We start from the raw sequence: 23,710 nt of genomic DNA, 5'->3' as shown, positions 1-23,710 counted from the left end.
TTCCTTCTGCCAGTTCTGGAGATCTGGGTCCGTAGCTACAAGACAGGAATTCGTGTACATCTACAGCTAAAACTGGTTGTCAACTAGTTTTATTTCTACATTGTCGGGAGAATAACAACTGCTTCGATAGTGACGATTTAACAACTATTACAAAATTATAAGTCGAAAAGAATAGATTATTGGCGAACGAAGCGACGAAAACAACGAACATAGATTGACTAATTACGGATATTGATGAAAAAATGTACATATATTTACACATATTTCAAAAATGTTTCTTGAATGAAGACGCGCTACCAATTGAAATCATCGTCAGACAATTTCCCTATACTAAAAAATACACGCTGCATTAATGCGGCGCTAGGTACGCTAGCTAGTAAAGGATTCTATATAATAACTTCAATGAAACATGCAATTTGATAATTTTGATTGGTTCGTATATAGGCGTGCAGTATGAGACAAACCTGCACGGAAAGTTTACAATTGTTCAAATTGTACTGGTGTTAAAATGTATTGTAATATATTAAATTCGTGCTAATTGCGGTCTAGCGGCAATACTTTCAATCTTCTGATCTTTTGCCGATCATTTTTATAATTTCCAATCATATCTCAAAGAGTTGCCATATTAATAGAAACTAATTCTTTGTCCAGTGTGACGAAAATAAAAAAATTAAGTTAATTCATATAATATCCATCAACATTATCTTACCTCAAATCTTCATCCTTGCCAATGGAAACATGACTTCCTTTATCACTAAAATCCTATATTGGAATTCGAAAACATAGCAACATTGGCGTTTGTATCCTGCCATTTGTCCGCACTTTCTTTTTGAGTAACATGCATGAGATCATAAGACATAACTGTATAGTTGGAATTAGGGAAAACGATGGGAATGTTTCTCAGAATAAAGAAGACGTACTTACATGCAACTCGTCTGCACTAACATCGACGGATATTTTTTCAGACGTCTAAAAATGCAAAGCATCTTAGTCATAAATTATTATCAAACCATACAGTTTGAACCACGATTTATATACCGTTGCACCCTGTTATACAATAAGGGAAAAAAACCCGAGATTTGCAAGTTGACATGCAGGAATGAGTTTTTTCAAAACAGGAAACCTGTGAGTTACTATATCTGCCTCAAACATTCAGAAAACACATTCTTCTAAAGTATTATTTCAGGTCAAGCAACGGAAATTCTAAACCACACTGACGATAAAGTAGAGTGTAGAATCAATGACATTTGATTACTTCAAACTATAATTATCTTTAAAACATGTGCATTTGTATACCTTTTTCTCCGATTCACGTTGCTGTTTAATCATTTCCATATATTGTAACATAACAGGATCTATAGGTGGATCGTTTTCGTTATTTTCGACGTTCTCTTCAACAACTGATGCTTCGTGGGAGCTTCGGTAACCGTTTGAAGAAATGTCCTCACTGTAATTTGAAAGAAAAGGCTCGAATAAAAATTGAGTAGATTAGTTGAGACCTTATAGTTTCAGATAGGATCTTAAGACTTTTATAAGTAGCAAACTTATATACCTTTTACCACCGACATTAGGTGATGATTCTCTAGAGATAGTGTCGTTCTTGCCATTTTGCCCCTCGTCTCGAAGATTCTCCGTCTCTCTTAACCTTCTCTCCTCTATCTCTTCCATATCAAGTTCAGTGCTCGGACGTTTATCGTCATAAATCTTGACTCCTGTATTCATATGTTTTTTCGTTGTACTTGAGCTATCCTGGTGTCGTTCCACAGAATATGAAGATGTGTGTTGGTCAACATGCAAGGGGCCATGACTTAATGATTTTTCTGATGATTGGCTTGTCTCACAAGAACGTACATCTTCATCCGTGACATGTTTTTCCTTTCCTTCGCCCACGTTATCTAGTTTACCCTCCTTAAAATGCTGTCTTACATTGCAACCATCAAATCCTTCCGCTGTGTTAATTTTTTTATCTGTTGGAGATAAGCCTTTGTTGAGTTGATTGATATTAAGAAGGTTAACTTCCTTTTCTGCCTTGCAATCTTCCGTCTGATCCAAGAACCCATCATTGTTATGAAACGACGCTTGTGAAATACTCTGAGCCTTCAAAAGGTCGTCACTTTCATTGTCTAACCTGGTTGATGAGGTTTTACCTCTCAATTTTATGTTTTCCATGGCACCCTTATCCTTCGAGACATCAATTCTTTCTTTGGAATTGAAGCTACCCGCGGGTAGATCAACGGGATTAAGATCGTTCATTGATAATAGATCATTATGATCTTCATTCATCACTCCTGATTCTCTAAACCAAAAAGTTACAATCTTCCTCAAAATTTAGGTATAAATATACCTATGTCAGTCGTGTCTGTAGTATCGACTGTAGTACATCATGTTCGTTGTGACTACACACATAATATGCATGCATAAAACATTTTCACTGATAACGCTTTATCCCTTTCAGTAGCTGGTGAAGTTTTCGATTCATCAGTACACACATAAACACGCACATCAATCTACATACAAAGTAGTAGGTACTTACGCATCTGAATCGGAGTGCTCAAATGATTTTTCGTGTGAAATGGCACGCTGATTATCCGAGTTGTTATTCTCACGTGTTGATTTCTCGCTATTTTCCATTTCTGCAGAAGAGGGATGTCTGACAAGACCAGAGACATCGCTCTCATCATAAACCTGTTTCAGTGGACGAAACTCATCTTTACTCCCTGGAAGGTAACGTTATTTAATTCAAATTTCACACGACTTCAATTCAACACAGGCTTCGTGCACTTTCGGGGTTCGGGGATATACACCCCAAATTTGAAATTTGGAATCCAGAAATTCGTGTTTAGGAACTGACTTACTTTGGGAAGCCAAACTAAAACCTTCAGATCCAAAATTTGTGCCCATTGGTGGTGGTGAATGAAGGGAATGATAGCTAGCTAGGCGTCGAAAGGTCATAGAGTTGGGGATACTTGTCACTGAGTATTTTGGATGAACAGTCATACGGCTTTGAAAGTCTCTGTAAGACGCATCAAGAGCCTGAAATGTGGATTAGTAATTTAGTGAAAATAGACAATATATTTTTAGCTGTCAATACTATGAAGTGAAATGGAGGCAGATCTAAAATGCCTAAAATAATGTATCCTTTGTTTTACGCTTTTCCCACGGGTCTTAGCTGGTGGCGTAAGAACTCTGTAGTATACTTTCATTTAGTTGTCCCGAAGTTAATGGAAGGATTGAAGTGAGTGTGAAGAAGTGTGATTCAAGATATATTTATTCAAACGCTCCTTTATGATGATGTATTGGGACCCTATAGTCAACACCCGTATCCAGTCGTCTGATCAATTTCTGAATAGCAAATTACCGCAGCTTCTCTTTCAAATTTTTCAAAACTCTTTTTATCTTCAATAAGACTGGCAAGGCTACTTTCGTCCATGGTCGAACTTTCTTCTGTCACATGTCCCCTCTCGGGTATTCTTGTGGATAATGGACGCTGAGGCAAAGAAACATCCTGCTCATGTAAGATTTTACGTCGTGACGCTTTCTGCCCGCTTTGGTTTCTTCGTGACGACGACCTAAAAATTGCGGATGCAAGACAGGTGTTGACGTCATATGAGTATCTGTTGTATTCACTAAGTGCAATTGCGCTGAATGTAGCAAGCTGGAGGTTGCCACAGGAAAAAGTGGGGAGAGTTATGAATATATACGTTGTTAGTATAGTGCATGTTGCACTTATTCTATTTTCACCTCCTCGTTTGTAAGCTAATAACTCCTTCCAAATGACATTAAATTATCATTAAATTGGAGCGTGAACTCTACTTAACATGACCACTTTGATGTCACTGCGTAACCAGAACGAAAACATATCGTATCATTCAGTTTCTATCACTCAGTGAATCGATTAAATTTCAGAGGTGTTCAAGGATAACTCGGCGTATCAAACGATACTTACATATTTGAATTATTAGCAGCATGATGACGCAACTCCATATTCAGAACTAAGAAATTAATATGCATAAGTAAAAAAGATCAACATCACGTCTGGTACAAAACAAACCACATCTTACGTCGTTCTGTTTGTTCTTGCATCATTTTCAAATTTTCTATTTCCGTTTCCAAAAACCGCTGGGTGTTTAATTGTTCTTCGCATGTCTTTTGAAAATGATTTGCTCGTTGGATCTATCGAATAGAAGGTTTCAAAGTATATAATCATTAATCAAATGCAATGAAAATATGTTGAACTTGGATGGAACCTTATACCATTCTTATCCTATTTTATATTCTTTGCTGGTTCCAACTAGATTTCTCCCAAGGCTACTTCAAAAAAATTGGTTTCCTTACAAATATGTATATAAAATTTCTATACATCTTTAGTAAATTTTTAAATACAACGTTTAAGATTACTTGAGACTCCAATTGTATTTCCAAAGATTTTCGTTCTTTATACGAAGTTTTCTCTTTTTCATGAAATTTGTTCTTAGCCTCTTCCAGCTCTTGCTGTAACAGCATCTTGAAGAAAAGAAGAAATAAACAAATTCGTTTGAACTGACCAAATGGTGTGAAGTGGAGAGAATCGTGAAGGATTGTTTCCTTTTCACTGTTTCTATCTAAACATATAAGATGGCTATAAGGACATAAGAATTAAATTGCTTTCTACGCGGATTAATTTAATACCAAAATTGCTTTTCAGAAGATGATCCCATGCAGGTGTATATGCTTACAATTTCTTTGGAAGGTCTACCAGTTTTTTCAGTCAGATCTTTAACCAATTTATGGTGCCCTAATAAAGTAATGAAAAGATAAAAAGTAAAAACCAATGAAAATGAAGATAAAGAGCAAAAATTATAATCATCCAATATTATATCCGTTAAACCCAATTAGCAGAATTCTTTGTTTGTTTGGAAACAACGGAAATGATAACCAAAAAAAGTTAAGAAACAAAAGAAAGATATATTTTCTCACTTTTCTCCTGTTCTTTGCAGTGTATATTAGATTCTGTTAAACGTCTATAGATTGGGAGTAGAAAAATAACATAATCATAAAAAAATTAACCCACAGGTTTAAACGGCTTTATAACGATGGAACATACTGAGTTAAGTGCTCAATATCCTTCGTCAAAATAATTTCTTTCTTCTTCAGTGTTTGATAGTCTTTCATCTGTTAATATAGAAACGAAGCTTCGACAATGATGGAAGTATTTTGCGATCAACCAACAGCAAGTTGTATATTCTCGTTATGATCGAGAGGGTCAGAGGCAACTACTGGTGCATGGTAACACTAACCTCGGTAAGCTTTTTTTCCAAATTCTCTTTTTGTAGTTTCAAATCCTCCAATAACAAATGTGATGCATCAACTGTAGACTATAGCAATTAAGATATCTTGTTTTGAATTCTACGTAAAACGCGAATGCACTAGCTAAATGAGATAAAATACCTGTAGCTGTAAACATTTTTCTTTAAAAATGGAAAGTTCATCTTTGCATTTCAAGTGTTCTTCTCTCTCTCCGTCCAGCTTTGATCTCTCCGCTGAAATTTCCCAAAACACTTTATCATTTTGCCCATAAGGTCATGCATGTTTACCGATCTTAATATAATAAGTGTTTTGAATGAGGTTTTGAATGAGGCATGATGGGTATAATATATAATTATCATCCTTACTATATTAGTCTATATATAACCACCAAGTCTTTTCCTTCACAATAATTCATCTGTCTTACTGCCTACTTAACGAGTCCTTGCCTCTAAGTTTCTTTTTCTAATACTATATATTCTATTTCTTAATACTATATTATTATAATTTCTACATACACTTAATAGGCCAACACTTTGTTATAGGGGCCTATCGGTTTCTGACATAAGGGGGCGGGAAGAATAACTCACGAGCAATTTGCATGACAACTTATCTAAATGGGAGTTTCTAAATAAATTCATGAAACACCCCCTGCAGTGCTACAGGGATCTTATGAATTTGAGTTTACCTTCCAATCGAGTTTCCTGTCGTAAAAACTCCCGACTCTTGGCCAAATAATTTTTTTCATAGTTACTTTTGAAGCTATTTTATGAAAATCACATGGATGTTAGAAAATTAAGACGCTTCGTTTTTCAATTGTTTAGCGTCTATAAGGATTCCCATGGTGTTAAAAGGCTTGTCTACACTAACTGGTCTTCGCCGCAAGCGAATCCGGGTGGTACCCGCAGCATTGCATTTAAGTGTAAACACTCTTAACTGGATTTATTCCAAGATGGGTTCGTTGACTTCGTTCTAGGTCAAAAGCAACTTTATATTGTTCTCCAGTAACTAACAACAACCTATAAATGCTGCATTACCTTTCAATTTCGGCGTCAAATCGTTGTGACTGTAGCTTTTCCTTCTCTTTCAATGAGTCCTCTCTTGCTTTTATCTTTTCAGCTTCATTGATAAGTCGCTCTTTTTCCAGCTTTTGCGATCTTCGAAAAATAAAATTGAAAAATCTCAATGGCTAAGAGAAATTTGTTTCCGTGTTTTTCCTTTATCCATGCACATCTCTTAACCACACGCACACGCAGAAGCGATGGCGAAAAGATGCAGGTTAATTTATGAAAAAAATACAGGACCAATTAAACGGGTGGGCCCGATATGGAAGTTCATCAATATTTATAATTAGAGTACTAAATCATAAATATAACAAATCAATATTATTTTACACTCCGTCAAGTACACTCCGTCGTGAACAAAATTCATTAATTTCAATTTAAATAATCAAATTGTGGAATACCACGTATATTTATACTACTGTATTCATACTGTTTTCTCTTTCTTTTACTGCGCTGTAGGAGGAATAAGTGACAGAACAATAAAAGGCAACTCTCTTCCTCGCATATAAATTATAATTAAGGTATATCACCACGTAAGTATTTAATACTGGACAGATTCCGGTCCGTTAGCCTGGGCCTTCATCAGTGCAATTATGCCTGAATACACATCTACACGTCAGGTAATTGCACTGATGAAGGCCCGGGTTAAGGGACCGAAAGCTTTGCAGTGTTAAATACTTACGTGGTGTATCCAAACATACAAGAATATTATTAAAATTCAGAATGTTTTTGTTGCCATAGCAGCTATGACGCATTGTCTATTTTATTCAGGGAACGGAATTATAGGGCATGCCATCTCATTTTTATTTTCTCATTTGCTAAAGATGTCTGGCGAGATAACGAAGCCGCCTGGCATGATAATGAAGATAATCTCTTTGATATCTTGCGCGTTTATTTTAACTCAATTGTGTGACAGTAGTCAGGAATCGTTTTTTCGAAAAGTAAAAACTGGTAAGAATAAAATAACCGATGTTTGCCCATAATTCGGCCATGCAGCAATAGTTGATGTATGTAATATACGTGTCTTCGTTTGCTTGCTTTATTGAACACTTGAATATCTAATACATCAAAAAATTTTATCTATCTACGTATATTTTAATTCCGTGGATTTCCCAGTAAGGCATTTTCTATATATAAGCGCGCCGGAAAACCTGTGAAATTTAAATCGTCTTACAGATAAAAATGCCTACACCATTATATAGTTTCTTTTTTCAGATGGCATTAAACGTTTATCAATTATATATAGGCGGTAGTAATCTGGTGCTTAATGTCCTATCCAGTGAAACAGTGTCGTCCATGCTGGAATGCAGTCACCGTTGTCTCCGCGTGAAAAATTGTACAGGTTTCAACCACAAGTCGGCAGAAACGAGAATCGAAAAAAATTGTCAACTTCTTGTTGGAGACATGGGAAATATTCAACAAACCAGTATTGATACAGGGAAATGGACTTTGTACAAAGCTCTAAGGGTAAAATTTCAGTTATTTCCACTTGAAATTAAGACCCTTTCAACCTCTAGAATTTACCTACATCGAGTGAAGTGCCAAGAATCATTATTGATTTACCCTCACCTATTCCCAGCATTACCATCATATACACATAAACCACGCTTGCTCTTGTCAGCTACCTCTGTAGCTCAGTGGCAAGAGCATTGCAGCGGCATCACAAAAGCGCAGGTTAATTCGATTTCTGCCGGAGAACCGATAGTTTACTCATTTTTCCATCAACCGTTCCAGCTAAACAAAAACTTAAAAACTGTTAAATTTATAACCTTATAATAGTTATCTTAATATTACAATTACTCAGTACGCATGATATTTTTGGTAGTTATTTGCTGTCTACGCAGTTACACAACGTTGCATGCACTACCCTCCTTGATTATGACATACGGTGTATAATTATAAACATGGCAGCAAAACTGTGGGTGCGATCGATTAGAAGACTCGTATGGTTACAATTGAAAGAAAAGCGGCAACTGGGTGTGGTCATCAGTTTTCGGCTAACATTTCGCCCCCAGATTAGCCTTGTAAAAGCATTAATCAAGGTCCGTTCGCACGATCGAATTTTCTCAGATCTAATTCACTTCCGACGTATGTAATGTAGTATGTTATTGAGATAAAGCAGTACAGGTTTGGCTTTAATTGATTTGCTCCCATATATACATTGCATTTCAACAGAATATAAAACATTCATCAGTGAATTGGACCTGAAAAAACTGATCGTGTCAACACACCTTTAGATTATATAACACTATTTCATCATGTTCTGCATTACTTCCGTAAATATAATATTTTTAATATTTCAGACTCGCGTAGTCAACCAAACTACATGCCCAGATGGTTGGTTCAAACTTTTCTCATCATGCTATTATTTTCAAAGCACGCGCTTAAACTGGGACGACGCTAGATCCGCTTGTCAATCACTCAAAGGTGATTTATTCATTCCTGATGATAGCACAGAACAACACGAAATTTGGAGATTATCTCAAGCAAGAACACCACCTTTGTATTTTCCGTGGATCGGCGTAAGATTGCCCCAACCCAATACAAAGGTTTTCTATACTGTCAATGGCGTACCAACATCCTATACAAATTGGGCCTTGTATGAGCCAAATTACCTTAACTCGGAATTCTGTGTCGTTCCTTACAGCGAAACTGGTAAATGGAATAATGTTGCATGCCACCCACTCCACGATTACATATGCGAACGGAATCAAACCATCAAATACCATAACGTTCCATACATATGAGGGTCAAGCAAGAGACCTGGGGCCGGTTGTTCAAAAAGCGTTTAGCTTTAGCTTTAATATCTATTTATTGAACAACTGAGCTGAAATATTTTGATGTAGTTGGATAATAAATAGATCATTTTGTTTTCCATTTTTAACTTATCCACCTGAATAAGTTCAAAATGGAAAACAAAACTATATATTTATTGAACAACTGGGCTGAGATGTATCGATGTAAATAGCTTAATTGTCAATGGAAGTTCATATTTAATTCATAAGATACAAATTTAATGCTAAAGCCTTTCGAACAACCGGCCCTAAGAGAGTTGGTCTTGCCGTAAAATCGCTTGTAACTATAATTAAAATAACCAGGCGATTCAAATGTTTTAACTTTACAGGGAAAGAGCACCATGCAAGCTGGCTTAAAATTCTAGTAATGCACAAACACACACTCCTGAAAGATTCTCAAGAATATGCGTAGCTATATATATATATATATATATATATATATATATATTATATAATATATATATATATATATATAATATATATATATATATATATATATATATATATATATATATATATATATTTATTTATTGCTTAATAATATTTACAAATCGCTACTCAGAGTTTCACGCTAATGCGATTTTCAAGCGATTGAGATACTACTCTCTAAAACGCTTAGCGTGAAACTCTGAGTATATAGCGATTTGTAAATATTATTAAGCAATAAATAAATATTTCTGCTCTGTTACTTTGTTATCATCGAGCACTCTTCATATTAACAACAAAATTGCACGCAACGCTAATGCGATTTTCAAGCGATTGAGATACTACTCTCTATAAAACGCTTAGCGTGAAACTCTGAGTATATAGCGATTTGTAAATATTATTAAGCAATAAATAAATATTTCTGCTCTGTTACTTTGTTATCATCGAGCACTCTTCATATTAACAACAAAATTGCACGCAACGCTAATGCGATTTTCAAGCGATTGAGATACTACTCTCTAAAACGCTTAGCGTGAAACTCTGAGTAGCGATTTGTAAATATTATTAAGCAATAAATAAATATTTCTGCTCTGTTACTTTGTTATCATCGAGCACTCTTCATATTAACAACAAAATTGCATTTTTATTTATTTATTTATATATATATATATATTCGATTCCCACCGCGGTCAAGTAGAGTTTTCTGCTTACGCGGTTGGTCATGCTTGTGTAGAAGAACAAATACACCTTACACATATATATCCACAAGTGAACACATGGCTCAATTAAGAGCAAAAAATGCACAAATATATATATATATATATATATATATATATATATATATATATATATATATATATATATATATATATATATATATATATATATATATATATATATATAAAAGTTGCGTTGTGCCAAATACAAGTGTAGATATAGAAAAAGGTTGCTTGTCAACTAGAGAGATATTATTCGAACATAACCACTGCTTTGTATTTTTTAATATCACTTTATTCACAAACGTTTTCGCTCTCTTAGCTCTTCAGGTGATAAATGATGACAGTGGTTATTTTGTTTACTTACATATAGTGTAATATGATACATCCTATTTAGTGTGACTATGTTAAAGTTGTGTTATTTACAAAGATAAAATTAGCATGCATTAAGATTAGGTTCTAGTGTTCTAATTATTTGTTTCTCTTTGGTCTCTCTTATTAGTCTATTAGCGTTGATACACTTATAGATCGGCATAATGTTAAAGTTGCCTTTGCTACATTTAGATAGGTGTTCACTGACGGTTAAATGTCGATATTCTTTGTGTCTAATATGCTGCTTATGCAAAGTTACTCTGTTTCTGAGGTTTTCAGTCGTTCCCACGTAGAAACTGTTGCAATTTGGGCATATTATGATGTAAATAACTCCTTTAGATTTACAGTTCATGTCATATTTTACCGTCCACGTTTTTCCATTCTTCAGTTCAATTTTGTCCCCGGTGATTATATGAGGGCATGTGCCGCAACGAGGTTCATTGCACTTTGTCACAGTTGGCGTGGCGTTGGACGTTGAAAATTCCGCTTTCGTTAAAATTCCTTTTAAGTTTTTCGGTTGACGTCTGGTTACAATAAGATTTGTTTTCTCCATTGTACTCCTTAATTCGTCTGACAAATTTAAAACTTTCACTGTTTCCCTTACTTTCCCAATAATGCTAGGGTTATTTGGATTGTGTGTTAACACTAGAGGTAATATTCTGCCTTCGGGTTCCTTCGCCTTTGGTGTTCTTAATTCCTCGATACTTTGGCCTTTCGCTTTTTCGAAGCTTGAGTTAATTAGCGTTGTTGGATAGTTTCGACGTACGAGAAATATTCTAAGTTCTTCCAAGCGTTGTTCACGAATTTCATGGTTGGCGATAATCGTGCAAATTCGTCTAGCTAATGTGTAGGGGATGTTGGTCTTACAGTGTTTGGGATGGCAGGAGTTGAAGTCGAGGTACTGGTGGGAGTCTGTTCCCTTGTAGTAGATGTCTGTGTAGATTGTTCTTCCGTCTTTACATAGTAAGATATCTAGAAAAGGTAGTTGTGACTCATGTACTTCCATTGTAAATCTGAGTTTCGGATGAAAGTCGTTCAAAAGTGTGTGTAGTTCATCAAGTTCCTCCCGTGTTTCGTCCCAAAATAGGAAGCAGTCGTCCAAGTATCTTTTAAATATGGCGATGAATTGTTCTCGTTGTTCCGTGCCATAACGGATCTCGAATCGTTCATATAGTTTTCTTTCTAGGAAACCCATCACCAATGTTGCATATGTTGGGGCCATTTTTGTGCCCATGGCGGTTCCTTGAATCTGTCGATAATGTTGGTCATCGAATTTGAACGTATTTTCTTTTAGCACGATGGATACGGCATTTTGAATAAATCCTTTCGAAAATGGGCGGGCAAGATGTGCCGTGTAATTATCTAGCCAGTATTCCATAGCTTCTAGACCTAGTTCGTGTGGGATATTTGTGTAAAGATTAACGACGTCAAATGACACTAGTAATGTTTCATCGGTTACTTCATTTGGTACGTAATTGAGAAAATCTAGGTCATCGCGGATGTAACTAGGGACTTTTGCGCAGAGTGGCTTTAGCACGATGTCAATAAAATTGCTTAAACGGTGCGTTGGCGAGCTTGGTCCGGCTACAATGGGTCTCATTTTCAAGTCCGATGGAGGGTTTAATTTCACGTACTCGGCATTTTGTTCTTTTATTGCGGCTTTGATACTAGCGGATTTGTGTATCTTTGGGAGTCCGTAAAAGTTAGAAGTTTTGTAGGTAAAATTATTGATATAGTTGATCTCGTCATTGGTCAGCTGTTGTTTGTGTTCTCTGGTTAGTTTGTTGATTTTCTTCATAGTGTTGCTGTCCTCGTTGCCGTTAGGTAGTTCTGTGTAGTTTTCCGTGTCATTTAATAGTTCAAGTATTTTCCCTTTGTAAAAGTTTCGGTCCATTATTACTGTCGCGCCTCCCTTGTCAGCTTCCTTTATTATAATTGTGTTGTCTGCCTTTAAGTTCTGCAAGGCTTTTCTTTCCGCCGCGGAAATATTACTTGTGATCGTCTTTCTGTCGCTTTGATCGTGGTTCAGTTCATTCAATTGTGTGATGTTTTCGATGACCATATTAAGCTCTCGGTTGTTGGATCTTGGTGGCACGAAGTTGGATTTATTCTTTACCAGAGACTTGTTTGTTGTTTCATTTTGGTTGTCATTAGTGCTGAAATGTTCTAACAGGCGTAGTTTGCGTGAAAATTCTTGCAGGTCAGCTTCCAACTCTTTCCGATTTTCTTTTGGTGTAGGTGTAAACTTTAATCCGCGCTTTAATAAGTTTATTTCAATGTCACTCAGGTTTTTCGACGAAATGTTTATGATTTTCGGCTGTATTAGAATTGGCTTCTCTGTATTTGGTAGTGTGCCGGCCGGCTGAATGGGTTGTTGAATTGGTGTCGCGGAATGTGATTGTGGCCGGGGATTGACGCTAAAAAATGGTTTCTTTCTCGGTTATTAATCTCGGTATTTCTTGGTTGAAATTGTGACCAATTTCAAACCAAAATCATGACCAATTTCAACCAAGAAATACCGAGATTAATAACCGAGAAAGAAACCATTTTTTAGCGTCAATCCCCGGCCACAATCACATTCCGCGACACCAATTCAACAACCCATTCAGCCGGCCGGCACACTACCAAATACAGAGAAGCCAATTCTAATACAGCCGAAAATCATAAACATTTCGTCGAAAAACCTGAGTGACATTGAAATAAACTTATTAAAGCGCGGATTAAAGTTTACACCTACACCAAAAGAAAATCGGAAAGAGTTGGAAGCTGACCTGCAAGAATTTTCACGCAAACTACGCCTGTTAGAACATTTCAGCACTAATGACAACCAAAATGAAACAACAAACAAGTCTCTGGTAAAGAATAAATCCAACTTCGTGCCACCAAGATCCAACAACCGAGAGCTTAATATGGTCATCGAAAACATCACACAATTGAATGAACTGAACCACGATCAAAGCGACAGAAAGACGATCACAAGTAATATTTCCGCGGCGGAAAGAAAAGCCTTGCAGAACTTAAAGGCAGACAACACAATTATAATAAAGGAAGCTGACAAGGGAGGCGCGACAGTAATAATGGACCGAAACTTTTACAAAGGGAAAATACTTGAACTATTAAATGACACGGAAAACTACACAGAACTACCTAACGGCAACGAGGACAGCAACACTATGAAGAAAATCAACAAACTAACCAGAGAACACAAACAACAGCTGACCAATGACGAGATCAACTATATCAATAATTTTACCTACAAAACTTCTAACTTTTACGGACTCCCAAAGATACACAAATCCGCTAGTATCAAAGCCGCAATAAAAGAACAAAATGCCGAGTACGTGAAATTAAACCCTCCATCGGACTTGAAAATGAGACCCATTGTAGCCGGACCAAGCTCGCCAACGCACCGTTTAAGCAATTTTATTGACATCGTGCTAAAGCCACTCTGCGCAAAAGTCCCTAGTTACATCCGCGATGACCTAGATTTTCTCAATTACGTACCAAATGAAGTAACCGATGAAACATTACTAGTGTCATTTGACGTCGTTAATCTTTACACAAATATCCCACACGAACTAGGTCTAGAAGCTATGGAATACTGGCTAGATAATTACACGGCACATCTTGCCCGCCCATTTTCGAAAGGATTTATTCAAAATGCCGTATCCATCGTGCTAAAAGAAAATACGTTCAAATTCGATGACCAACATTATCGACAGATTCAAGGAACCGCCATGGGCACAAAAATGGCCCCAACATATGCAACATTGGTGATGGGTTTCCTAGAAAGAAAACTATATGAACGATTCGAGATCCGTTATGGCACGGAACAACGAGAACAATTCATCGCCATATTTAAAAGATACTTGGACGACTGCTTCCTATTTTGGGACGAAACACGGGAGGAACTTGATGAACTACACACACTTTTGAACGACTTTCATCCGAAACTCAGATTTACAATGGAAGTACATGAGTCACAACTACCTTTTCTAGATATCTTACTATGTAAAGACGGAAGAACAATCTACACAGACATCTACTACAAGGGAACAGACTCCCACCAGTACCTCGACTTCAACTCCTGCCATCCCAAACACTGTAAGACCAACATCCCCTACACATTAGCTAGACGAATTTGCACGATTATCGCCAACCATGAAATTCGTGAACAACGCTTGGAAGAACTTAGAATATTTCTCGTACGTCGAAACTATCCAACAACGCTAATTAACTCAAGCTTCGAAAAAGCGAAAGGCCAAAGTATCGAGGAATTAAGAACACCAAAGGCGAAGGAACCCGAAGGCAGAATATTACCTCTAGTGTTAACACACAATCCAAATAACCCTAGCATTATTGGGAAAGTAAGGGAAACAGTGAAAGTTTTAAATTTGTCAGACGAATTAAGGAGTACAATGGAGAAAACAAATCTTATTGTAACCAGACGTCAACCGAAAAACTTAAAAGGAATTTTAACGAAAGCGGAATTTTCAACGTCCAACGCCACGCCAACTGTGACAAAGTGCAATGAACCTCGTTGCGGCACATGCCCTCATATAATCACCGGGGACAAAATTGAACTGAAGAATGGAAAAACGTGGACGGTAAAATATGACATGAACTGTAAATCTAAAGGAGTTATTTACATCATAATATGCCCAAATTGCAACAGTTTCTACGTGGGAACGACTGAAAACCTCAGAAACAGAGTAACTTTGCATAAGCAGCATATTAGACACAAAGAATATCGACATTTAACCGTCAGTGAACACCTATCTAAATGTAGCAAAGGCAACTTTAACATTATGCCGATCTATAAGTGTATCAACGCTAATAGACTAATAAGAGAGACCAAAGAGAAACAAATAATTAGAACACTAGAACCTAATCTTAATGCATGCTAATTTTATCTTTGTAAATAACACAACTTTAACATAGTCACACTAAATAGGATGTATCATATTACACTATATGTAAGTAAACAAAATAACCACTGTCATCATTTATCACCTGAAGAGCTAAGAGAGCGAAAACGTTTGTGAATAAAGTGATATTAAAAAATACAAAGCAGTGGTTATGTTCGAATAATATCTCTCTAGTTGACAAGCAACCTTTTTCTATATATATATATATATATATATATATATATATATATATATATATATATATATATATATATGCATGAAGATGGTACTCGGGAATAGGGATGATTTGTGGTAGGGTATGACACCGAGTGGCAGCCCGCCATGGCAAGCAGAAAATTCTAATTGACCGTGTTGGCCATGTAGCTCAGTTGGCAGAGCATCGGACTAGTATACCGAAGGCCGCGGGTTCAAATCCTGCCGTGGTCAAGTAAAATTTTCTGCTCGCCATGGCGGGCTGCCACTCGGTGTCATATCCTACCACAAATATATATATATATATATATATATACATATATATATATATTCGCCTGATGATCGCCTTGAGCGTGAAACACCGTGTAGCCATGACAATATTTTTAGATTAAACATTTATTTATTTAATTATATATATATATATATATATATATATATATATATATATATATATATATATATATACACCCGTTTGCAAAAACGTTGGCCGCAGATAGATATATAGATAGATACCCGAAATCTAATTAGAATTGCATATGTTGTGTAATATGATTGAATTCCATGCAAATGTAATCATATGCAATTCTAATTAGACTTCGAGTATCTATCTATCTATCTATCTGCGGCCAACGTTTTTGCAAATGGGTGTATATATATATATATATATATATATATATATATATATATATATATATATATATATATATATATATATATTTAACATAACACGAATGAACGTTTGCCTAATTTTTTTAGACGAATGCATTTAATATTGGAAACTTTGAAATTTCACATTAAAACGGCGGCAACTAACTTTATTTGAATGAACTTTAGGAAAAATATGTTTAGGTTTTTAAGCACCAAAAGTCTATACGACATTAAAATTTTGTCAACGTGAATGTTGTTGAAATATTCGATCGTCTCATATTCAATTGGCCGTTTGCACTGGGCCGTCCATTAATGGCTTCCCTTCCATTCGAGCAAAGGAATGAATGCCAAAAATCTTAAAATACCAAAAACTCTGTTTCAACGCGAAATAGAAAAGAGGAGCAATGAATGATATGTGACTATAAGTAAAATAACTAAAATTCACTAAGCAACTAAAGTCAAATACAAAATTAGATTTCCAGTCTATATAACCATGCCACGTAGTACCGTCTGTACCGATCCAAACATGCATGTTATATATAAAACAAAGACTACTTGCATGTTTTGTGGGTCTGGGAAGGGTTTTGTCAAGAAATTAAAATATTCAAACGATGTGAAATATGACCTAAAATTTACCAGATTCCTTGGCAGGGTGAATAGGCTTCCTTCTTTTATATTAGAATCATAGAAAAAGGGATTTTGGAATGTTAGTAACTTAGTATAACGGAAATGACACACTCAATAATGCATGGAAAAGCTTATTTCTTGTAAAAAGTTGCCAGTGCTCTGGATGTAATTTTATATCTTTGTGCATGAGGGAAGGTAACCATGGTGAAAGAATGTTTTAAGTGGTATGTTCTGTCATGCCGAATGCTATTTTACGAGCACGTAACCACGCAAATTTACTTTATAAATGTCAAACTATGCATGATGTAATGTTTGCCGTTGAATGCTTCAATGTTTTGCAAATCTTTAAACGTTTAATCGGCTATCGATGGCAGACTAGCTGTGCATTGTAATTTGGCTCGTCTGTCTGTGAAAAATACACTTGGAAATTTAATGAACTCATGCTGGTACCAAAGCTGGTCTAATTTGCATTTTTAAACATTTCCCGCTGATATACATTGTTTTATCCAAAACACTACTTAAACATTTGTTTTATTGGTTTTGTCTAACGATAACCTGCTGATATACTACCGTGGACAGAGTCATGACATTCTACTGATTCGATCTAGGGTCTTTTTATATTACATCCACTTGTGTATAAGAAATTCATTTCAAAAATACGGCACATTTTGAAATTGTTGTTTGAACGCTGATATAAATGCGTACCAATGCTTAGTGACATATACTTTGTGATTTGCAGACAATCAAACATATCAGACAGACTCGGAACCATTTTTTTACAAAATGAAATATTAATGACCCATATATGACCTTTTAACCACATATGGTCATAACTCGGGTCTGTCAGAATGCTACAAATGCTCAGCTCTAAAATGCTCAAATTTCCTTAGCTATATTATTTCCGGCTGAGATTTGCCAGAAACGTCTTTTCTTGCTATGTTACTCAAACATTATTTTTTCCTAAACTAAAATCCCCTGAAGTTAAACACATTTTATTTGCCAGATACCAGTGGATAGATAAAACCCTTTTAATAATAATTCCAAACTCCGCACATTCTTTTACAAGGTTTCGGGTTTGATTGCGTCATATGGTAATAACGTTGGGGCGTGGATAAATTACTTAAATTGTCCAGCTATTTAAACAGGCAATACATCTGTGTCTTGCAGTCAGTGGAGAGGGATCGTCGTACTAAAGTAGTAAAAAGTATTAGCTGCAGTAAAAATGGCAGAACGACCAAGAGGCTATGGAATGACTGCTGATATAGCAAGAAAGGTGATAAAACATATTTTGCAAAAAGCGCTAAAATAAATACAGTTTGTAATATGAATCTTTAATAGCTGTAACCGTTTCTGTTCCTTCGTATGGTAAATTTTAAATGTTATATGGCTGTCACATTGAAAAGACAGAAAAAATATCGCTGGAGAAGCGAGTAATCGATGCATGTTTCATCTGATTTCCATGTATGCTTTGGAAATTTGTCCTGCATGAGTATGCATTTAATTTGATATATCGTGACCAAACACTTCCTATTTAACACGTATCATATAATAATTATAAATATTGAAGTCCATTAAAGAATTACAATGTTTACAGCAAGCACACATACGTACTTATATTGTTTACGCGAACTTCAGTTAAGCTAGATTATTTAGTTTACTCGATCGGCTACCCGTAGGAGGTCAGTCTTAAAATAGCTATGCATGCAATTTCTACAGTTGTTTTCTTCTTCGTCTTCTGTCAGTATAGATTTTATTTATGCCAGAGCTATATAGCATTTGAATACGTTTTTCAAAACAGTAACGTGCCGCATACCTCTAGTATGAACTAATAACTCGTCAACATACATAACAATTTTAACAAGGAATTAAGCCTCAAGAGCTCCACCCCTTTCTTTCACTACACCGTGGATAGGCAGACACGCCATCTTAGCATTCACATTTGTTGAAAGTGAAAGAGTAAAGACTACGAAAAATCTCCTATTAATGTTAATATCGGATGTCAATTTTAACAGAAATGAGAATATAGCTACCCCCCGAACCAAAAAGTACGTTTTGAAAAATTTTAGAAAGCTGGAAAATATGACCCAGAATTGGAAAAGGAAGCTAAAGAGTTTATTGAAAGTACGACAGGAAAATCCTTCCCTGGAGGTTTCCATGAGTCTTTGAAGGATGGTGTTATTTTATGCGAGTAAGTAGCTATATTTCAAAGTTTTGCCACTGCCATTGATAGTGTGCAGATGAGTGTTTGCTTATTTGTAATTAAATTAAATCTATTTAAATTACTTAGCTTAGCAAATGCACTTCAGCCTGGATCTGTAAAGAAAATCAATGAGTCGAAGATGGCTTTCAAAATGGTATGCATTTTGCAATCTATAAATTAAGCAGTGTCTAAGCTCTCCTTAGGTTGTAACAGGTTAATCCCAGAATTTCTTTTCACGTTAAGTGTGCATCAAATAGACATCAAAACTTCAGTTCAATTATATAAGTGTTGTGACTTGTGAGTAATATATAATTTCAATTTCATCTAGATGGAAAATATTGGAAATTTCCTGCAATTTTGCCAGTCAATTGGGGTTAACAAGATCGACTTATTCCAAACAGTTGACTTATATGAGGCTACTAATATACCTGGGGTAACTTATGAACTACATTACAGTAATCCTCACAAATGCCCGCAAACCACCCCTGATTTGACTCTCACTTGAAAAAATTCTGCATTGCTTTAAATTTCTCGCCTACATTATTAATTGCTAGCACATTGATGTATATTCGTCCAGCCTTGCAAAACGTTTTAGTCCTAAGCCATTTCTGTACTATTTTTCTCTAATTTATCTTTTTATTAATTCTCAGGTTATTGATGGCATTTTAGCAGTCAAAAGAAAGGTATATACAAAATTAATGTATTTTGTTTTATCCACTCTTTTTATGTGTAGCTGGAATGAAATAACCACTGAATTTCTGTCACAAAAAATAGACGTCACTTGCTCATTATTATTCACCCAAACTCTAATCCCAGTTTTCACCTTAAACCTAGTTTGCAATTAGCAACGTTAATTCGTTAAACGCATGAACACGTAGAACCGGTCAAATTTCATAAGTGAACATTTGAACAGCACGAATTCGGGGTCAAATACAACGCGCCATGCACGAGCAGATTTCTGTAAATGTATACTATCATGTTTCCAGGTAACGGGAGGCGAATCCACGCCAAATGTTCGAGATTTTACTGATGAGCAAATGAAAGCTGGTCAAGGTATAATTGGGCTGCAAATGGGTTCAAACAAGGGAGCATCCCAAAAAGGAATGACAGCTCCTGGCGCTGTGAGACAAATTCGTCATGAGGATAATATGGATCGAAGTTGAGGTTCTGGATGATATTTACAAGATATACGTCTTTATGTTTTCTTAAGCCTTAGTTGATTACATTATTCTTGCTTTAAATGAATAAATATTAGTTTCATTCAAATTTTGACTTTGTGCACTATTTTTCTTCGGGACGACTTCAACAAGACGCTGCCGCGCTTATATGAGAATGAACTCCATATCGGTGTATCATGCTCTAAATTTTTAGGTACCCACCTCGCATGCACTACCTAGATATCATTCTGCAATCTGATTGGAAAAAACGACCCAAATATGTTTAATACGCAACTGCATGCGGAAAGCTTATGTGTTACCTTTCCTGCATCAAAGTTCTGTTTTTTAAATCAGCTTCACGCTCTTTAAAAGTTCGTATTTCATCCAAGAACTTTTGTCTTTCCCCGTAAGCTTCAGATTGATGGACCTGAAAAATATTTGATGATTGGAATGTCATTCTGTACTGTATGTTCGCTTTCTACATTACTCGATTAGAGTATGTATGGTGTGTATAACATAGTTCTTAACCATCATCGATAAGACCTGTTTCCAGCAAACGAAATTTTCATGCGCCGAACCTAATGTAATAAGCTAAAGTCTTTGTTTGAGTTCACTTGCGTTCGATTCTCCTCATGAAAAGTTTCGACGTTCCAAAACGGCTCTATAAGCTTCCAGCCATGTAAAGGAGAGTATACTTCTTGTAGTTTTTGTAGGTATACCTCTTGTAGTTTTCTTATCCTCTCCAACATCTCTTTCTCTAATGCTCTCAAAGCTTGATTCTTTGCGTTAAATTCTTCAACATACTGCAAAAAACCACGTGCATGTAAAGAAGGATTTTCTCTGCGGTACTTTTTATACTAACTATACAATTTGCCTGTCTCGCCTTTTAGGATTATATCCACACACTCACACACCAAAATCTCTACTCCATGATGCGTTTTTATAGGACGTCATCTACAGCACTCAAAAATTCTCACCTCTAGGCGAATTGCACTAATTTTCGCTTCATATTTTTGTCTCTCCTCCATTCTCAGTCTGGATAACTCACCGGCTCGAAATGCCTTTACCTTGAAAGAAGTTTGAAAAAGTGAGGATTTTTTATTAAAGGTTACAATTATCACAAAGACCTTTTTTACAGACAAATTTCCTTTTTTTAATGTGGGAAATATTTTGCCCTTCTCAATAAGAGATTTACAGCCCATCCAATACTTGATTTGAAACAGTGAAAAACTATTCCCTGGTTTACTTTGGCATTCAAACACGCAGAGCGGTAGCAGACAGACTGAAACACTGTACCTCCTGCTCTAGTTCATTCTTTTTTTGCTCTTCATATTTCTTTTGCATGGCCAGCAATCTTTCCTCCAATCCTTGGTTTTTATCTAATTGAACTAACTTTTGCTTTTCGAAGTACTCCTTTTCAACGCTGCTTAACCTCTCTTCTACAAATGTGAAATGCGATAATAAAAATAAAAACAAAGACACTTTCCATAAATAGAACTATCAACTATCTTTGATATATATATAGATAGATATAAAGGTTTTTTATGATATGATTAGGATATGTTTCCAGCAACAACACATGGGATGTGGGATTCATTAGTGACAAACAACAAATAAAATAACAAAAAAAAAAAAAAAAAAAAAAAAAAAATTAAAATCGTTAATAACAATATATAGTAACATACCTAAGGAACTTGAAATTTGCGTAGATAAAATGTCTTCAGTTTGAATATCAACATCGCATTTTAGTCTATTTTGGGAAGCTGCTATTTCCCCTAAGAAGTGCCATAAAAATCCTAGGAAAAGTTTAAAATTAATTAATTAATCTGTAATTTAATGGCATGAATACACTGTTAGTGTGCAGTAGCAAATTTGAAAAATATTTCAAGAGCTGACCTTTTGAATTCTCTCTTGAACTAAGAGATTGTTCCTTGAAGAGAAATTTAAAACTTGAGGACTTATAAAAAAAAAGAAAGTTACGTACACATACCAGATCTTGGTATAAAGCAACTTACCAGATCATGATGTAGCTTTGAATTATGATCAATGTTAAGCAGCTGCAAAATTTCTTTGCTTGAAAACATCTAAAATATATAGTGTTTTGTTAAAAATTAGAACAATTGTGAAAATTATATACAACTAAATTGGAGATATTGTATGCTTGTATGATATATCTTTGCATTACACACTTAGGGATAACATACCAAAATATGGCAGGTAAATTCATGTTGCAATTTGCAAATGGCTTCCCTAGCTGTGGTTGATTTTCATTTTTTTAATTTTTAAATTTTTAAACTTAGACAAGGATTTTTCTACAACAATCTACCATGAATGAGCATTTGATTTTTCTACAACAATTTACCATGAGTATTTGAACATACAGTATCGCTGGTGATGTTGTTTGAACATTTTTAACCAAAATTTCTTAAATTGTATTTTTTAGCAAGAGTAAGGCCCAGGCCTACATCAATATAATAAACAGAACAATAAACAAGTGCACGAAGAGGCAGATTTGTTCTCATGGCACAATCACTTGTCACTGCACCATAAATCATGATCATGTATATTCACATGCACACTCAGACTGTCACATGTCTAGCATTTTAAGCATAGCATTTCAATCATTCTTAAATAGATTTAGATAAATATTTCATATAAATTGTAAATAATTTTAAATATTTCATAATATAAATTTTATACATATATAAACCTTATCCACAGATGTTCCACTTTCCGGTAGAAATGTTGACAATGTGTACTCAAAATGACATTTCTTTAAGTATTCTGCAACAATGCTATTAGCTGCTCTTTGAAATAATGGAGCTTCACCACTTTCCACCTCAGGTGATGTTTTTATTTTAGGGTGAAGCACTGGTATCCCTGTGGTATCTTGAAGTTCTTCTATTAGTTGTTTTCTTAATTGAGACTAAATTATAGTTTAGAGCAGTTTGATTGGTGGAATTAATATATTGTTGAAATTTGTGCAAAGGTGAGAATAGATTCAAATTAGATTCAAATTTCGCGCCACAAAAAAAAAAATATATATATATATATATATATATGACTAAGCCTCTCCTGTCACGTGAACGATTTTTATTGAGGAATGAGCGAGGATATTTATATACCTTTATTATTACCTTAAGAGAATCCAAAACACCGCGGGTCTTTAGAGAGTGAAACAACTTATTTTTCACATCCTCAGCACTCAGATCAGTAGTCATTTCGGTAATTTTGCTAGTACTCGATCGATTTGTAAATAAAACAGTACCATCACTACAGGTACGATTGTTATAATTTTAAAA

At 35.3% G+C, this 23,710-nt stretch overlaps 3 protein-coding genes across 3 annotated transcripts; 2 read left to right on the top strand and 1 right to left on the bottom strand.

The window, feature by feature from the left end:
• Positions 1-73: 73 nt before the first annotated feature.
• LOC114524817 (oral-facial-digital syndrome 1 protein homolog) lies at positions 74-23,710 on the bottom strand. Its single transcript, XM_028546006.1, has 27 exons — positions 23,546-23,710; positions 23,119-23,334; positions 22,424-22,492; positions 22,305-22,338; positions 22,094-22,204; positions 21,705-21,847; positions 21,386-21,475; positions 21,128-21,211; positions 20,729-20,835; positions 6,321-6,440; positions 5,972-6,045; positions 5,428-5,519; positions 5,277-5,354; positions 5,084-5,151; positions 4,957-5,000; positions 4,716-4,774; positions 4,399-4,503; positions 4,062-4,173; positions 3,947-3,992; positions 3,359-3,569; positions 2,856-3,033; positions 2,534-2,717; positions 1,553-2,296; positions 1,297-1,447; positions 925-969; positions 710-762; positions 74-330 (listed from the first exon to the last, which is right to left on the bottom strand). Exons 1-27 carry the CDS (start codon positions 23,627-23,629, stop codon positions 294-296), a joined length of 3,339 nt encoding a protein of 1,112 aa, XP_028401807.1. The 5' UTR covers positions 23,630-23,710; the 3' UTR covers positions 74-293.
• On the top strand, positions 7,122-9,184 carry LOC114524824 (C-type lectin domain family 3 member A-like). Its single transcript, XM_028546015.1, has 3 exons — positions 7,122-7,298; positions 7,594-7,814; positions 8,651-9,184. Exons 1-3 carry the CDS (start codon positions 7,172-7,174, stop codon positions 9,092-9,094), a joined length of 792 nt encoding a protein of 263 aa, XP_028401816.1. The 5' UTR covers positions 7,122-7,171; the 3' UTR covers positions 9,095-9,184.
• LOC114524825 (calponin-2-like) lies at positions 18,163-20,517 on the top strand. Its single transcript, XM_028546016.1, has 6 exons — positions 18,163-18,324; positions 19,118-19,239; positions 19,339-19,405; positions 19,580-19,684; positions 19,902-19,934; positions 20,238-20,517. Exons 1-6 carry the CDS (start codon positions 18,274-18,276, stop codon positions 20,412-20,414), a joined length of 555 nt encoding a protein of 184 aa, XP_028401817.1. The 5' UTR covers positions 18,163-18,273; the 3' UTR covers positions 20,415-20,517.

Source organism: Dendronephthya gigantea, unplaced genomic scaffold (assembly GCF_004324835.1).
Source record: "Dendronephthya gigantea isolate DGI-Jeju-01 unplaced genomic scaffold, DenGig_1.0 000032F, whole genome shotgun sequence".
NCBI lineage: Eukaryota > Metazoa > Cnidaria > Anthozoa > Malacalcyonacea > Nephtheidae > Dendronephthya > Dendronephthya gigantea.
This window is presented reverse-complemented; position numbering and strand designations above follow the sequence as displayed.

What these genes read in the sequence shown, in the direction of transcription:
- LOC114524824 (XM_028546015.1), top strand. Translation starts at nt 7,172, where the DNA reads ATGTCTGGCGAGATAACGAAGCCGCCTGGCATGATAATGAAGATAATC. An exon ending in TTTTCGAAAAGTAAAAACTG is followed by an intron (nt 7,299 to 7,593) that starts GTAAGAATAAAA and finishes AATTATATATAG; the next exon opens with GCGGTAGTAATCTGGTGCTT. An exon ending in CTTTGTACAAAGCTCTAAGG is followed by an intron (nt 7,815 to 8,650) that starts GTAAAATTTCAG and finishes TTAATATTTCAG; the next exon opens with ACTCGCGTAGTCAACCAAAC.
- LOC114524825 (XM_028546016.1), top strand. Translation starts at nt 18,274, where the DNA reads ATGGCAGAACGACCAAGAGGCTATGGAATGACTGCTGATATAGCAAGA. An exon ending in CTGCTGATATAGCAAGAAAG is followed by an intron (nt 18,325 to 19,117) that starts GTGATAAAACAT and finishes GAAAAATTTTAG; the next exon opens with AAAGCTGGAAAATATGACCC. An exon ending in TTTTAGCAGTCAAAAGAAAG is followed by an intron (nt 19,935 to 20,237) that starts GTATATACAAAA and finishes TCATGTTTCCAG; the next exon opens with GTAACGGGAGGCGAATCCAC.
- LOC114524817 (XM_028546006.1), bottom strand. Translation starts at nt 23,629, where the DNA reads ATGACTACTGATCTGAGTGCTGAGGATGTGAAAAATAAGTTGTTTCAC. An exon ending in AAAAATGTTTACAGCTACAG is followed by an intron (nt 5,355 to 5,427) that starts GTATTTTATCTC and finishes TAATTGCTATAG; the next exon opens with TCTACAGTTGATGCATCACA. An exon ending in TTTTAGTTTGGCTTCCCAAA is followed by an intron (nt 2,718 to 2,855) that starts GTAAGTCAGTTC and finishes GTTACCTTCCAG; the next exon opens with GGAGTAAAGATGAGTTTCGT.